General features: G+C 50.3%; 1 protein-coding gene across 1 annotated transcript in view; it reads left to right on the top strand.

The window, feature by feature from the left end:
• Positions 1-11,788, top strand: part of bnc1 (basonuclin zinc finger protein 1) — a 120,066-nt gene extending 108,278 nt beyond the window's left edge. Inside the window, exon 5 of the mRNA XM_072468730.1 lies at positions 9,539-11,788. Coding sequence (XP_072324831.1) covers positions 9,539-10,199 — 661 coding nt within the window. The 3' untranslated portion in view covers positions 10,200-11,788. The remainder of the gene's footprint in view (positions 1-9,538) is intronic.
• Positions 11,789-12,606: the final 818 nt, after the last annotated feature.

Raw genomic sequence — 12,606 nt, 5'->3', positions numbered from 1 at the left:
TGCTCTGAGCCGCCTGCGTCGACGCTGCCGGATGGCCACCTGCAGGCCAGCGGCTCCCGCCACGGCGGCAAACATAGCTGGCTGGTGCGCAAACATGACGATCTGCAAGAGGGGGGGTGGGGGAGGAGAAACAACATGGTTAACGATGGCGCTTGGACACCTCGACAGCCAGGTGCCATGGGATACATGTGTGCCCCAGTTGCCTGGTCTCGCTGCAGACGCGCAGGCAACCTGACCCCTGCCTACAGTCTCCGCCCACCGGCGGATCACCCCATCCCTCATCATTGCTGCGCCAGTGGCCTTTGCCCATCAGCATGACCTCAACTTGCGAGCGTGTCTTTGCCACTGTCCTGCCATGGCAGGCCAGCTGGCATGTCGCTCCCGCAGATAAACCCCCCCCCCCCCCCCCCCCCCCCCACGGGCCTGACTGCATCTTCCCCTCCCCTCTCCGCCCTTCCTCCCACCCCTCCCCCCCCCCCCCACCACGCACATGACTGCATCCTTCCCCCTTCCTCCCGTGCCCCACCGGATGACTGCATCCTTCCCCCCCCCACCCTCCTGCCTTCCACCCCCCCCCCCCCCCAACCACGGGCCTGACTGCTTCCTCCCCTCTCCCTTCCACGTTCCTGACTGCTTCCTCCCCTCCCCCCTCCCACGGGCCTGACTGCATCCTTCCCATCCCCCCTCCTCCCTCTCTCTTCCCCCCCCCCACACGGGCATGGCGGCACCCTTCCCCAAAAACCCTCCCCCACCAGCACCGGCCGTGGATGCCAAAACTCCGGGAACGCCGGCCGCTCACCACTTTACTCCTCATCGTCAGCCAGCACAAGTGGCTGACAAATTTATTTAGCAGGGATGAACGGCGACGGCGTGACCTGGGTTCATGCCGTCGGGACTTCGGTCCATTCAGGCCGTTCAATAGCGGGGGGCCCGGTGATGCATGATCAATCACTACTGAAGTGAGATTGTAGTCCAATTGAAGGCTTTAATGAACAAGTAGTTACCCCCAGCAGCTCCGGTACAGAATGACTGCTGTGGGTGAAACACAGACTCTTATGCTCCGCCTGCTGGGCGGAACCAGCAGGCAGGTTCTACCACTCATACTACAGTATAAGGTACATCCCACCTAGCTACCGCAATACCCCTAATATAGCCTACCACATTCACCCCCTGTTTAAAAAAAAGAGTCCGGCGGGGGTGGTGGCCTTGCTTTTACAGTGGTAGAGGTTATAGCGGTACCCTTCGGTGTCTTTACATGCAATACACATATTTACAGACAATTATTTACAAGTTCATTTTACAATGAAACTATCAGCCGGTCGGGGGCCCTGGTCATCCTCTGCGATCGTCGCAGTCCCGGTGGTGATGCTGGCATCGGCTCGCGCATCCGTGGTTCTGGGAGCGTGTCGTCTTCAGCTTCATCGCATCCGGATGGGGCCAGTGGGAGGACGGATCCTCCTGGGAAGGGGGCTGCGGTGGTGTGCGCCGGTGAAAAAATGGTTGGGGTTGGTGTGTGTGTGTGGGGGGGGGGGGGGGGGGGGGGGGGCGGTATCCAGCAGGGGCCAGAATCCGGAGGGAAACCGTGTCTTGTCGGCCGTTCGGGGTGTGACACATGGGCGTATTGGGGGTTAGCATGGAGGAGATGTACCCTCTCGACCAATAGATTTGACTTGTGGGCCCGTACGTGTTTGCGGAGTAGGACGGGTCCGGGGGCTGCCAGCCATGTTGGGAGCGACGTCCCCGAGGAGGACTTCCTAGGGAAGGCAAGGAGATGTTCATGAGGTGTTTTGTTGGTAGTAGTGCACAGTAGTGATCGGATGGACTGAAGTGCATCGGGTAAGACCTCCTGCCATCGGGACACTGGGAGATTCTTGGACCATAGGGCCAGTAGGATGGCCTTCCAGACGATCCCGTTCTCCCTCTCTACCTGCCCGTTTCCCCGGGGTTTGTAACTGGTCGTCCTGTTGGTGGCAATGCCCTTGCTGAGCAGGAATTGACGCAGCTCGTCACTCATGAAAGACCCCCTATCGCTATGGATGTAGGCGGGGAAACTGAACAAGGTAAAGATGCTGTGGAGGGCTTTAATGACGGTGGCAGCCGTCATGTCGGGACAGGGGATGGCAAAAGGGAACCGGGAGTACTCATCAATCACGTTTAAGAAATACGTGTTGCGGTCGGGTGGAGGGAAGGGGCCCTTTGAAATCCACGCTGAGGCGTTCAAAGGGGCGAGAAGCCTTCACCAGGTGCACTTTCTCTGGCCTGTAGAAGTGCGGCTTACACTCCACGCAAATTTAGCAGTTTCTTGTTACATGACCTCCTCGATGGAGTAGGGCAGATTGCGGGTTTTAACAAAGTGGAAGAACCGGGTGACCCCCGGGTGGCAGGGGTTGTCGTGGAGGGTCCGGAGTCGGTCTACTTGTACACTGGCACAAGTGCCGCCGGACAGGGCATCAGGAGGCTCGTTGAGCTCCCCGGGACGATACAAGATCTCGTAATTATAGGTGGAGAGCTCGATCCTCCACCCTAAGATCTTATCATTCTTAATTTTGCCCCGCTGTGAATTGTCAAACATGAAGGCGACCGACCGTTGGTCAGTGAGGAAAGTGAATTTCCTGCCGGCCAGGTAATGCCTCCAATGCCGCACAGCTTCGACGATGGCTTGGGCCTCCTTCTCAACGGAGGAATGGCAAATTTCTGAGGTGTGGAGGGTGCCTGAAAAGAAGGCCACTGGTCTGCCCGCCTGATTGAGGGTGGCAGCCAGAGCTACGTCTGATGCGTCGCTCTCGACCTGGAAGGGGAGGGACTCATCAATTGCGTGCATCGTCGCCCTGGCGATGTCTGCTTTGATGCGACTGAAAGCCTGGCGGGCCTCTGCCGATAGGGGAAAAACTGTGGACTGGATTAGTGGGCGGGTCTTGTCTGCATAATTGGGGACCCACTGGACGTAAGAAGAAAAGAAGCCCAGGCAATGTTTCAGGGCCTTGGGGCAGTGGGGGAGGGGGAACTCCATGAGGAGGCGCATGCGTTCGGGATCTGGGCCTATGACTCCATCACGCTTTACGTAGCCGAGGATGGCTAGGCGATCGGTGCTAAACACGCATTTGTCCTTGCTATAGGTTAAGTTAAGGATTTTTGAGGTCTGGAGGAATTTGCGGAGGTTGGTGTCGTGGTCCTGCTGGTCGTGGCTGCAGATGGTGACATTGTCGAGGTATGGGAATGTGGCCCGCAGACCGTACCCGTCAACCATTCGGTCCATCTTCCGTTGGAAGACCGAGACCCCATTTGTAACACCAAAGGGAACCCTTAGAAAGTGGTAGAGCCGCCCATCTGCTTCGAATGAAGTGTACTTGCGGTCATCCGGGCGAATGGGGAGCTGGTGATAGGCTGATTTAAGGTCTACTGTGGAGAAAACCTTGTATTGCGCTATCTGGTTGACCATTTCAGATATGCGGGGGAGAGGGTACGCGTCGAGCTGCGTATACCTGTTGATGGTCTGACTGTAGTCTATGACCATCCTATGTTTCTCCCCGGTCTTTACAACCACAACTTGAGCTCTCCAGGGGCTGTTGCTCGCCTCGATAATGCCTTCCTTTAGTAACCGTTGGACGTCCGACCTAATGAAGGTCCGGTCCTGGGCACTGTACCGTCTGCTCCTGGTGGCGACGGGTTTGCAATCGGGGGTAAGGTTTGCAAACAGGGAAGGCGGGTCGACCTTGAGGGTCGCGAGGCCGCAGACAGTGAGGGGGGGGGGGGTATGGGGCAGCCGAATTTGAACGTTAAACTTTGCAGGTTACACTGGAAGTTCAGTCCCAGGAGTGGCAGCGCAGAGATGGGGGAGGATGTAGAGTCGGAAGTTATGGAACTCCATGCCCTGGACCGTGAGGTTGGCTATGCAGTACCCCCGGATCTCCACAGAGTGGGACCCAGAGGCCAGGGAGATCTTTTGTTTAATCAGGTGTGCAGCGAGGGAGCAGTGTCTTATCGTATTGGGATGGATGAAGCTCTCCGTGCTCCCAGAGTCGATCAAGCAGGATGTCTTGTGCCCATTGATGAGTATCGATGTGGCAGCGGTTGAAAGCGTTCGGGGCCGAGACTGGTCCAGTGTCACTGAGGCAAATTGTGGCAGGAGCTGAGAGATCTCGTCGGGCGATACACGGCCACCCGAGTCGGGGTCTTGAGACGTCATCCAAGATGGCTGCCCCCATGAATCGCACATGGCCTGTGAGGAGAGGAATGGCAGCGGGCCTGGTTCGCCTGCGGAGACAGCGGCGACCGACTGGGCCAGGCATACTGCCACGATGTGCCGCTTCTTCCCGCAGCCCTTGCAGATTGCAGATCAGGCCGGGCAGCGTTGCCGGGGGTGTTCTGCCCGCAAAAATAGCATCGGGCCCCCCCCGCGCCCCCCCCCCCCCCCCCCCCCCCCCGGGGTTTCCTGGCTGCCGCACTGCACAAGCTTGTGGGGAATTTAGGGGTGCTTTGGAATCGGCCACGGGTGGGGTCCATGCGGGTACCGCGCGGTCGGGAATGTAGGCCTGGGCGTTGCGGGAGTGCGCAAGTTTCCGTGCCTCTTTAAGCCCGTTTTCCAGCAGTCACTGGCGGATTTAAGAGGACAGCATGCCCGCAACAAAAGCATCCCGTATTAAGAGTTTGGTGTGGTCATTGGCTGAGACTTGTGGACAGTTATAGTTTCTACCTAACACTAACAATGCGCGGTAAAAATCGTCCAGTGATTCCCCTGGGATCTGCCGTCTGGTAGCTAAAAGATGCCGAGCGTATACCTGATTCACACTGCGGACGTAGTGCTCTTTTAACAAAGTCATTGTGTCCTCTAAACCATCCGCGTCTTCGATAAGCGTGTAGATTTCTGGGCTCACCCTTGAGTGGAGGACTTGCATTTTCTGTTCCTCCGTGGGGGTAGTCGGGGCCGCCCTGATGTACCCGTTGAAACATGCCAGCCAATGTTTAAAAGTTGCTGCTGCATTTGTCGCATGGGGTTGATTTGTAGGCACTCTGACTTGATGCGGAGAGCAGCCATTCTTCAATTTTGTTCATTAAATCGATGCACGATCAATCACTACTGAAACGAGATTGTAGTCCAATTGAAGGCTTTAATGAACAAGTAGTTACCCCCAGCAGCTCCGGTACAGAATGACTGCTGTGGGTGAAACACAGACTCTTATGCTCCGCCTGCAGGGTGGAACCAGCAGGCAGGTTCCACCACTCATACGACAGTATAAGGTACATCCCACCTAGGTACCGCGATACCCCTAATATAGCCTACCCCACCCGGAGAATAACCATACTTAGTGCCTCGGGCGATTCTCCGGCAGGCGCGGCGCTGACCTCTATGACGCCGTTCTCGCCGGTTGGGAGAATGGCAGAACGGCGTCGGACCGGCGTCGTGTGAAAAATTGGCGTGAACGGCGATTCTCCCAGCCGGCGTGGCATGGGAGAATCCCGCCACATATCTTTATGAGGAACTTGATATGATAGGAATGGTTTGGTCAGGCTACCACCTCCACTGATACCTTACTCAAATGGTTTGTGAAGTTCCCCAATGATGAGCTTGTCACCAAAATCAATCCCAAAATACCCTTCCGCTCCCCCCCACCATCCATTTCTGACACTAGTGCTTCATATCACATTACCCCATCCAATGTTGCTACATTACAAGACCTACCCCCCACTGCAGGATATCTTTGCTACACCTCACAATTCTCCTCCCCAGGCCCACTTCAGCCCAGATTTCCTACTTCAAACTCCTGGGCAGGAACTTTACGGCCGTCCACGCTGGCGGGATCTTAACCCGTCTTATCCCCAGAATACCACATCCCTGGACATTAAGGAGCAATTTAGCATGGTCAATCCACCTAACCCGCACATCTTTGGACTATGGAAGGGAACTGGAGCATCTTGAGGAAACACAAACAGAAAAGGGGAGAACGTGCAAACTCCACACAGTCACCCAAGGACGGAATTGAACGCGGGTCCCTGGCGCTGTGAGGCAGCAGTGATAACCACTGTGCCACTGTGCCGCCCTATAAATGGACCCAAGACCAGCTTAACAGCTGCCTCCCCAACACTTCCCACAATGTTTGTATAGCACATCCCCTCATTTTTTCATGCCTCAGGAATCCCTTTCTCTTCCCGCTCTTTGAAAACTATGGCATTTCTGCCAGTCCCAGCAGATCTCAGTGTTCACCTGGTAAATCAAACCTCATGTTCCCACTTCTTATGCTATCAAAGCCCATGTCTTGCTCTGCAATACTGCCATTCCCTTTAGCAGACCTTTTCTCTTTTAATTACAACAAAACCCATGACATAATTGACTGGCATATTTACCTACAGTACAACAGGGACTGCACACTTGAGGTTATGTTAAGGTGCTATATATATGCAAATTATTTCTTTCCTTTCTTAAACAATTCCCAAGTGCACACAACTACTGTAAATCTCAGATATCATCCTGAACTTCCAAAAAAGGAGGATAATATATATATATTTTTTCAATAAATTTAGAGTACCCAATTCATTTTTCCAATTAAGGGGCAATTTAGCATCTATCCTGCACATCTTTTGGGTTGTGGGGGTGAAACCCACGCAAACATGGGGAGAATGCGCAAACTCCACACGGACAGTGACCCAGAGCTGGCATCAAACCTGGGACCTCGGCGCCGTCAGGCAGAGTGCTAACCACTGCGCCACCGTGCTGCCCCTAAAAGGAGGATAATATAAAAGTTAAATCTAACGGTAAAGGAAGATATTTTAATTAAGTCCATTTACAGTTCTCTATGGTAAAATGGGCATTTGCAGAATTCAATCCCCATTGCACCAATTAAAACTCCTCGTTTACTGGATAATACAAAACAAATTTGATTTTGGCTCCTGAACTACAGACTGAAATTGATTATCAGATTTCATTCTGCAAGGTTATCTGATAAACCAATTAAACTTTGATAGCATTACAATCCCAGACCAGACCCAACAGCGGCCAGGATATTGGACCAAAACCCAGTTTTTCTTTTTGAATGACTGTGCGGAAAGAATGATTCGCTCCAGGAGTGATTGCCTGAAAAAAATAAGGCTTGGTTATTTTTAAAACAAAACTTTATTATGACTACATTATTCAACTTTGTTAACTTCACACCCAAAAAGAACAGCTGTCAATTCACACCTTAAACACAACTAATCAATTTCCCATTCAACAACAAGAAAATAAACGTGCCGCTCTCAATCTATCTTACTGTGGGATAATTGTGGACTCAGCATCAGGCAGTTTCATTTTTTTTTCATCAGAATTCAACTCCTTTCTCCCAAGTTTCCCCACAAAAACTGCCTCACTCCACAGCTTTCTCCAAAAATCGCCTCCCTTCACAGCTTTCTCCAAAAATTGCCGCTCTCCACAGCTTCTCAAAATGCCTCTTTGCCTTCCTTGGCTCCACCCAGCAATGACCTCGGGCGTCATTCTCCGACCCCCTGCCGGGTCGGAGAATGGCCATTGGCCGCCGTGAATCCCGCCCCCGACCCCGCCGAAGTCTCCGGTACCGGAGATTGGGCGGGGGCGGGAATCGGGCCGCGCCGGTTGGCGGGACCCCCCGCTGGATTCTCCGGCCCGGATGGGCCGAAGTCCCGCCCAGAAATTGACAGTCCCGCCGGCGTAAATCAAAGCTGGTATTTACCGGCGGGACCAGGCGGCGTGGGCGGGCTCCGGGGTCCTCCGGGGTCCCGCGGGGCAATCTGACCCCGGGGGGTGCCCCCACGGTGGCCTGGCCCGCGATCGGGGCCCACCGATCCGCGGGCGGGTCTGTGCCGTGGGGGCACTCTTTCCCTTCCGCCTCCGCCACGGTCTCCACCATGGCGGAGACGGAAGAGACTCCCTCCACTGCGCATGTGCGGGAAACTGTCGGTGGCCGCTGACGCTCCCGCGCATGCGCCGCATTTCCGCGCCAGCTGGCGGGGCACCAAACACCTTTTCTGCCAGCTGGCGGGGCGGAAATCCCTCCGGTGCCGGCCTAGCCCCTCAATGTTGGGGCTCGGCCCCCAAAGATGCGGAGCATTCCGCAGCTTTGGGTCGGCGCGATGCCCGTCTGATTGGCGCCGTTTTTGGCGCCAGTCGGCGGACATCGCGCCGTTGGGGGAGAATTTCGCCCCTCATCTTCCCACACTGAAAAACAAATTATCTCTCTAGGCTGCATAGCATTTTAATTCCCCAGGGATGTTACCAGTCAAACCACAGTCCATTAACCTGGACTGAAAAACACATTCCTTTGGCAATTTCACCTTCTGACTGCTGAAACACTCTGGCCCTGCCAAACAGAATTATGTGTTTAAAAAAATCACCACTGCAGTCAAACACACTTTAATCCCAGGCTTTTAACACCTAAATTCCCCAATACTTAAAATCCAATATTCCTAAAGTCTTCCAGTTGTCACAATAGGGCTATTAGAATTTACAGTGCAGAAGGAGGCCATTCAGCCCATCGAGTCTGCACCGGCTCTTTGAAAGAGCACCCTACCTAAGCCCACACCTCCACCCTATCCCCAGTAACCCCATCCAACACTAAGGACAATTTTAGACACTGAGGCAATTTAGCATGGCCAATCCACCTAACCGGCACTTCTTTAGACTGTGGGAGGAAACCAGAGCACCCGGAGGAAACCCACACACACATGGGGAGAATGTGCAGACTCCGCACAGATAGTGACCCAAGCAGGGAATCGAACCTGGAACCCTGGAGCTGTGAAGCAATTGTGCTAACCATCATGCTACCGTGCTATGTCTGTATTTATATAGCAGCACTTTAGATTAAAGTCTCCTTGCCATTTTAATGGAGTAATGCATTGTGCATTCGAACAGAACACCCCACCCAAAGAGATATCCAACAACAAGATGCAATGTTAGGAGTGCATAACACATCTGAAATTCATCTTTGTTCATTACACTTCCACGTGTCACACTGCCTCGTTTCTGTGTCATTTTTATTGAAAAAAGGAAAGCCTCTATTGGCCTGATAATCTACTAAACCTCTAATTATCCAGGAGATTGCACAGTGAATATATCTTTGCTCATTTGCAGTGCAGACTCAGCTGCCCACGGCATTGCATGCTATAACTGTGCTTATAAAGGGTGCATCCTATAACCAGTGAGTGGTATCACAGGTGCTCCACTCATTAAAATAGTGCCTTCTAGCTAAACTGAAGAGAAATGCAAAGGAGATTATGGTCAGAATCCTCTAGCCATTGAGATTCTCTTCTCCCACCAGCAGTTTACCCTTCTCCCACCAGCAGTGTACCCTGCCCATGGGTTTCCCGGTGTAATCCCATTGGCAAGAGGCAGGGTAAAGAATCCCACTGCCAGCGAACAGCGCGCTACCGAGAAACACGCGGCTGGGGGACCGGAGAATCCCTCCCTATATATCTGTGGCTCCAATTTGAGAGACTAGCAGGAGATTTGTACCTTTTTAATGTATGATTTCATTTTAATCCAGTGCCAGAAAATAGGTTAACTTATTTGATGTCTCCTTTTCCTCACCTTTAGACATAGTGCGAACATCAATCTTCATCACAAACTTCTGACCAAAGGCTCATGTGAGACTCAAACCTTCTTGGACAGCACCCCAATAACAAAGGAACTTTGCAAAGATGTTATGGTAAGATCTCACATGGGACAGACTCCAGTAATACTGAAAGGAAAAAGCAAAAGTGAACATTTTGTGTTTTCGCTCAACAATGCTCAGGAGCAGTGCAGCGATGCCCAAGGAGATGGATTTTATGATGGGACTGTACTGGATCTTAGCACTACGTCGAGCGTCAAGTCAGAAAGTAGCATCCATTCATGGGATTCGGATGGAGGGAGTGAACAAGGGGTTCCTGTGAATGACGAGGAGGGCTTTGAACGTTCTGATTTAATGGTGAAAGATAAGTTATACCAGCTCGCCACTGTGGTCAAGGAGCCTGTTGACTGTTTGATACAAACCCCTTCTGCTAACTCACCAATAATGTGCAATGTCTGCCAGAAGATGTACAGTAATAAAGGGACCTTCAGGGCTCATTACAAAACTGTGCACCTCCGTCAGCTGCACAAGTGCAAGGTGCCCGGCTGCAGCACCATGTTCTCATCTGTTCGGAGTCGAAACCGGCACAGTCAGAACCCGAACTTGCACAAAGACATGTTTTGCAGTTCCAAAGAAGGTCACTAAACTCCTCCCACATCCCTGTGTTTATAATTGGAATAGTTTGCAGCATTTCACATCTCATATAACACGAGTCCTCAGCAACTCTTGATTCCAAATCACTTCCATAATGTTATTGTCGGGAAGTTTTCCCGAAATCCTGTTACTGTGAATGTAACTCCCAATACACACACACAAAAGAAAACACTCATTTAACTGAGGTCCTTTTGTTGAATGACGTTTCCTCAGTCTGAATAGGCTGTGTTTAGGCAAAGTGAAGGTTCAGAGAGAACTAAATTGGGACATTTTCTTTCAGGTTGTCGTGAGGCTTTGTGGGGTGTGTCAAAATTAAGAATGTTATTTGTTTTACTGGTTGTTTTTTTTTGATAGTGCTTTTAACTTATTCCATAACAATGTAAATGTTCAACCTTTTTGCTTTTGTGATATGGAAAAATATTTGGTTTTGGGGCATCCTCCTGCTCACAAGGTACTTAAAAGTCACAGCTTGCCAAAGATGTATCCAATGTGCTAATCTGTCAATAAACACATCAACAAGTAATTGTCTTGGCAACAAATTCTGTTTCAAATAATAACGTTTTTTTGCTAATTCCAGATATTGCTTTGTAAGATTGAACGATGTACGATTTTAAAATGTGCTGTTTCTATTTAATGTATGTAAATGTGTTGTATCCAATTATTTAAAAAGGAAAATCTGAACTTAATTATAACTGCAGAGTTGAAAAGTCACTTTCTCGTGTTAGTTTTTTTCTGGCTCTATAAAACTGCTTGTGCTGATGATTATGTAAGTGCCACAATGCACTAGAGCATTCTGAAACAGAAGGTCATGGGTTCAAGTCTCACTCCAGAGACTTCGGCACGGAATTCTCGGCTGGCAACTCAGTGCAATACTGAGGGGGTGCTGCTCTGTCCTGAGATACAGAGCGGGATTCTCCAGCCTCCCAGCCGCGTGTTTCTCGGCAGTGGGAAGCGGCGCGCCGTTCGCTGGTGACGGGACACTCTGCTCCCACCGCTGTCAATGGGAATTCCCATTGAAGCCACCCTCCGCCTCCGGGAAACCCACAGGCAGGACCAGGGAACCCCGCCACCGGCAAACGGACAGAGAATTCTGGCTGCTGTCTTTCAGATGAGATGCTACACTACTCTGGTAGTGGTGCAAGATGCCACAGCACTATTCCAAACAGCAGGAGAACACTCCCTGATATCCCAGCCAATACTTAACTCTCGAACATCACTAAAAGAAAAAACAACGTGGTCACGATCACATTTCTGCTTGCAGGAAATTGCAAGTCTTTTTTCTTTACTCCGTTAAAAAAGGATTCTATCAAACATGAAAATTTAGTCATGATCCGAGATTGGCTTATTATTAAATACAATTCTGCAAGGTTGGTTGACCACTCAAAAAGAACAAGTGTCCTACATCTTGCTAAATAAGCATAACTAGAAATTCCTCACCACAGTGCCATAACTGGCTGGCAAGTGACCTCTCAATGACACCAGTTATAATTAAGCTTGCATTCTTGTTGGCGCTCACTGCCTCCTTTTTGTCAATAGCAATAATAAATGTTTTTTAAAAGTGGCTAACCTTTTTTCAGCGGCGTGAGACCCAAGACTCCGTTCTTGCTAACGTTTTTTTTGTCTCTCACTGTTTTGTATACACTGCACTGCTCCGATTCAAAGGTTTCACATCAAATTCGAAAATACCTTCTAGTTTTTCTTCCTCCTCAGGGTTGTAATCATGCAATTTGGCAGAAGGGAGAGCGGAGAGAAAATGATACTTCAAACATTGAGGGAAAACAAGCATTTCTCCGGAAATTAGCTGTTTTTAATTAAAGAAATAATTGACACAGCTGTTTGTGATTGTTCAAAGTCACATTACATCATCATTACACCCATAACTTGAGTTGACGTTGATTAAATTAATCTGTTTACATTGGCAGGAAATATTTTTTGTGTGAAACATTTCGAGATCGTCATTTATAAATATACTGTGATTAATAATTAAACTTATACTTACACCATGGACGGCAGGACATGTATTAAATTAAGTTTTCACAACAAGACGTTTTGTGTAAGTCTTACTGATCACAAATTCCAAATATGCTTTGGCAGACGAGGATCATTATTGAAATTACACCAATGGAACATCACTTGTTTCAGATTTAACTGAAAGATACCAAGATCTTGATCTTACCATGTTGAAGATAATTTAACCGAAAGTTGCTTTGGGATCCTGAATTAAACTGTAAATTTAAATATTGCAATACCAGAGATTTAATATCCATCCTTTTTCTCTAGTCAGCTGTACTTCACATAAACTTACTCAAAGTGTTCCACCTGTAATATGGTAGAATGGCCAGAGTTTTCTGGCCGTTGAGGTTCTCTTTTCTCACTGGCAGTGCACCACTGCCCGTGT

This window comes from Scyliorhinus torazame, chromosome 12 (genome assembly GCF_047496885.1).
Source record: "Scyliorhinus torazame isolate Kashiwa2021f chromosome 12, sScyTor2.1, whole genome shotgun sequence".
Classification (NCBI taxonomy): Eukaryota; Metazoa; Chordata; class Chondrichthyes; order Carcharhiniformes; family Scyliorhinidae; genus Scyliorhinus; species Scyliorhinus torazame.
The sequence above is the reverse complement of the archived record's forward strand: the minus strand, read 5'-3'. Positions and strand labels throughout refer to the sequence as shown.